The following is a 1,880-nucleotide window of genomic DNA, read 5'->3' as shown; positions in this document are numbered from 1 at the left end:
TATGTCCTCCACTCAGTTTCTCACTTTCGCTCTGTTGCCATTGGCTTCCAGCCGCTGCTCGTCAACAATTCACTGCCCTAGGGAAGACGTTGCCATAGTAACTGCCTTCTCTGAGGCAGCTCGTCAGGACGTTCATCGGAGATGGGTTTTCAGCGCGATTCAGATATTTACATAGAGCCAAAACATGTCTTTTGACACTGGGCTACAGAAGAGGATGGAAAGATGACAAAAAAGAGGAAGGAAAGGAGATGGAGGATAGAGAGAGAGTGAGATAGCAAAGGAAAAAAGACGAGAAATGAGAGAATTCAAGAAAAAGAAACCATTGTAAATAACTAAGGAGGGGTGAAGTTGTTCTGTCTGGGATATAAAGGGCAAGACAGAAAATTATCCCTGTGCACGTGTTTACTTTAGTTAGTGGAAAATGTTATTGCTCAGAGTCAAAGGAGATGTGATGGTACTTTAGTGAAACACAACTGAAAACTTCAACTTGTCTTTTCTAAAATATCTTAGAATAAATAAACAAATGTACACAGCCATAAGAAACAGCTATAAAATGAATGTGGATAGTAGCAATGTCATCTCATGGGTATAATTTTCACATAAACACTAAAACATACAATACTGACGTATTGGCAGCATCTAACTCATGTACAACTTTACAGATGTAGATATGTTTATGAATCCTTATTTAATCTATGGATATTTCATTAATGGAATTAATAGCTTGATTCTGTTTTATTTCTGATTAATGAGATTTTGTTTCAGTTGCATTTATTATACGCAGTTGGCTTGTTCACTTAATTTGAAATGGTAACGTTTAACATTATAACATTTTCTGTGTGACTCTGTTTCCAAGTCATTTCAAATGATAAAGTAATTTTAAATAAGACTACACTTTAAAATAAGAATTTAATAAAACTCTTTCAACCATTTCTCACACTGCAAGAATTTGATGAGAATTATTTGAGTTTAGATTGAAATCTACTTTTGATTCCAGTTGAGAAAACTCTTCTAAAACTCATGTTTAGGCACAAATTACTGGGGTAACGTAATCAAGAGAGTGGGTCTATAGTGTGTATGTTTTCATATGAGTGTGGAGAAGGAAGGCTTCAGTAGCACAGTGATGGGCTGCTATAAATAGAATTGAGTTCTGTCGTCATTAAAGTTCATATTCCTCTCTGGTGTCATACATGCCACTAGCCCACAACACATTCAGTTAAATTGGTTTTGAAAATCCAGCAGGCACAATTGTTTCTGATGATTCCATGCCTAAACCATGTGGTGTTCTCCCATTAGCAATTCATGAGTTCCCTGAGGACATCTTCACCAAAGAGCAGCGCAAGAGAGGAGCCGTACTACTGCATGTGCTCTGTGTGAGTGACACTCCATCCATCCATCTATTGTTCTATCTACACTGAACAAAATTATAAATGCAACACTTTTTTGCCTCCATTTTTAATGAGCTGAACTCAAAGATCTAAGACTTTTTCTATGTACACAAAAGGCCTATTTCTCTCAAATATTGTTCACATATCTGCCTAAATCGGTGTTAGTGAGCACTTCTCCTTTGCCGAGATAATCCATCCACCTCACAGGTGTGGCATATCAAGATGCTGATTAGACAGCATGATTATTGCACAGGTGTGCCTTAGGCTGGCCACAATAAAAGGCCACTCTAAAATGTGCAGTTTTATCACACAGCACAATGCCACAGATGTCGCAAGTTTTGAGGGAGCGTGCAATTGGCATGCTGACTGCAGGAATATCCACCAGAGCTTTTGCCCGTGAATTGAATGTTCATTTCTCTACCATAAGCCATCTCCAAAGGCGTTTCAGAGAATTTGGCAGTACATCCAACCGGCCTCACAACCGCAGACCAC

At 38.5% G+C, this 1,880-nt stretch overlaps 1 protein-coding gene across 1 annotated transcript in view; it reads left to right on the top strand.

Annotated features, from left to right (window-relative positions):
* The first annotated feature begins 1,265 nt into the window (after positions 1-1,265).
* The window catches only part of LOC107601150 (sodium/potassium/calcium exchanger 3), a 14,162-nt gene continuing 13,547 nt past the window's right edge, over positions 1,266-1,880 (top strand). Inside the window, exon 1 of the mRNA XM_016293206.1 lies at positions 1,266-1,373. Within this exon, the coding sequence (XP_016148692.1) occupies positions 1,266-1,373 (108 nt within the window). The remainder of the gene's footprint in view (positions 1,374-1,880) is intronic.

Source organism: Sinocyclocheilus grahami, unplaced genomic scaffold (genome assembly GCF_001515645.1).
Source record: "Sinocyclocheilus grahami isolate Dianchi unplaced genomic scaffold, SAMN03320097.WGS_v1.1 scaffold300.1, whole genome shotgun sequence".
In the NCBI taxonomy this organism is placed as follows: Eukaryota; Metazoa; Chordata; class Actinopteri; order Cypriniformes; family Cyprinidae; genus Sinocyclocheilus; species Sinocyclocheilus grahami.
The sequence above is the reverse complement of the archived record's forward strand: the minus strand, read 5'-3'. Positions and strand labels throughout refer to the sequence as shown.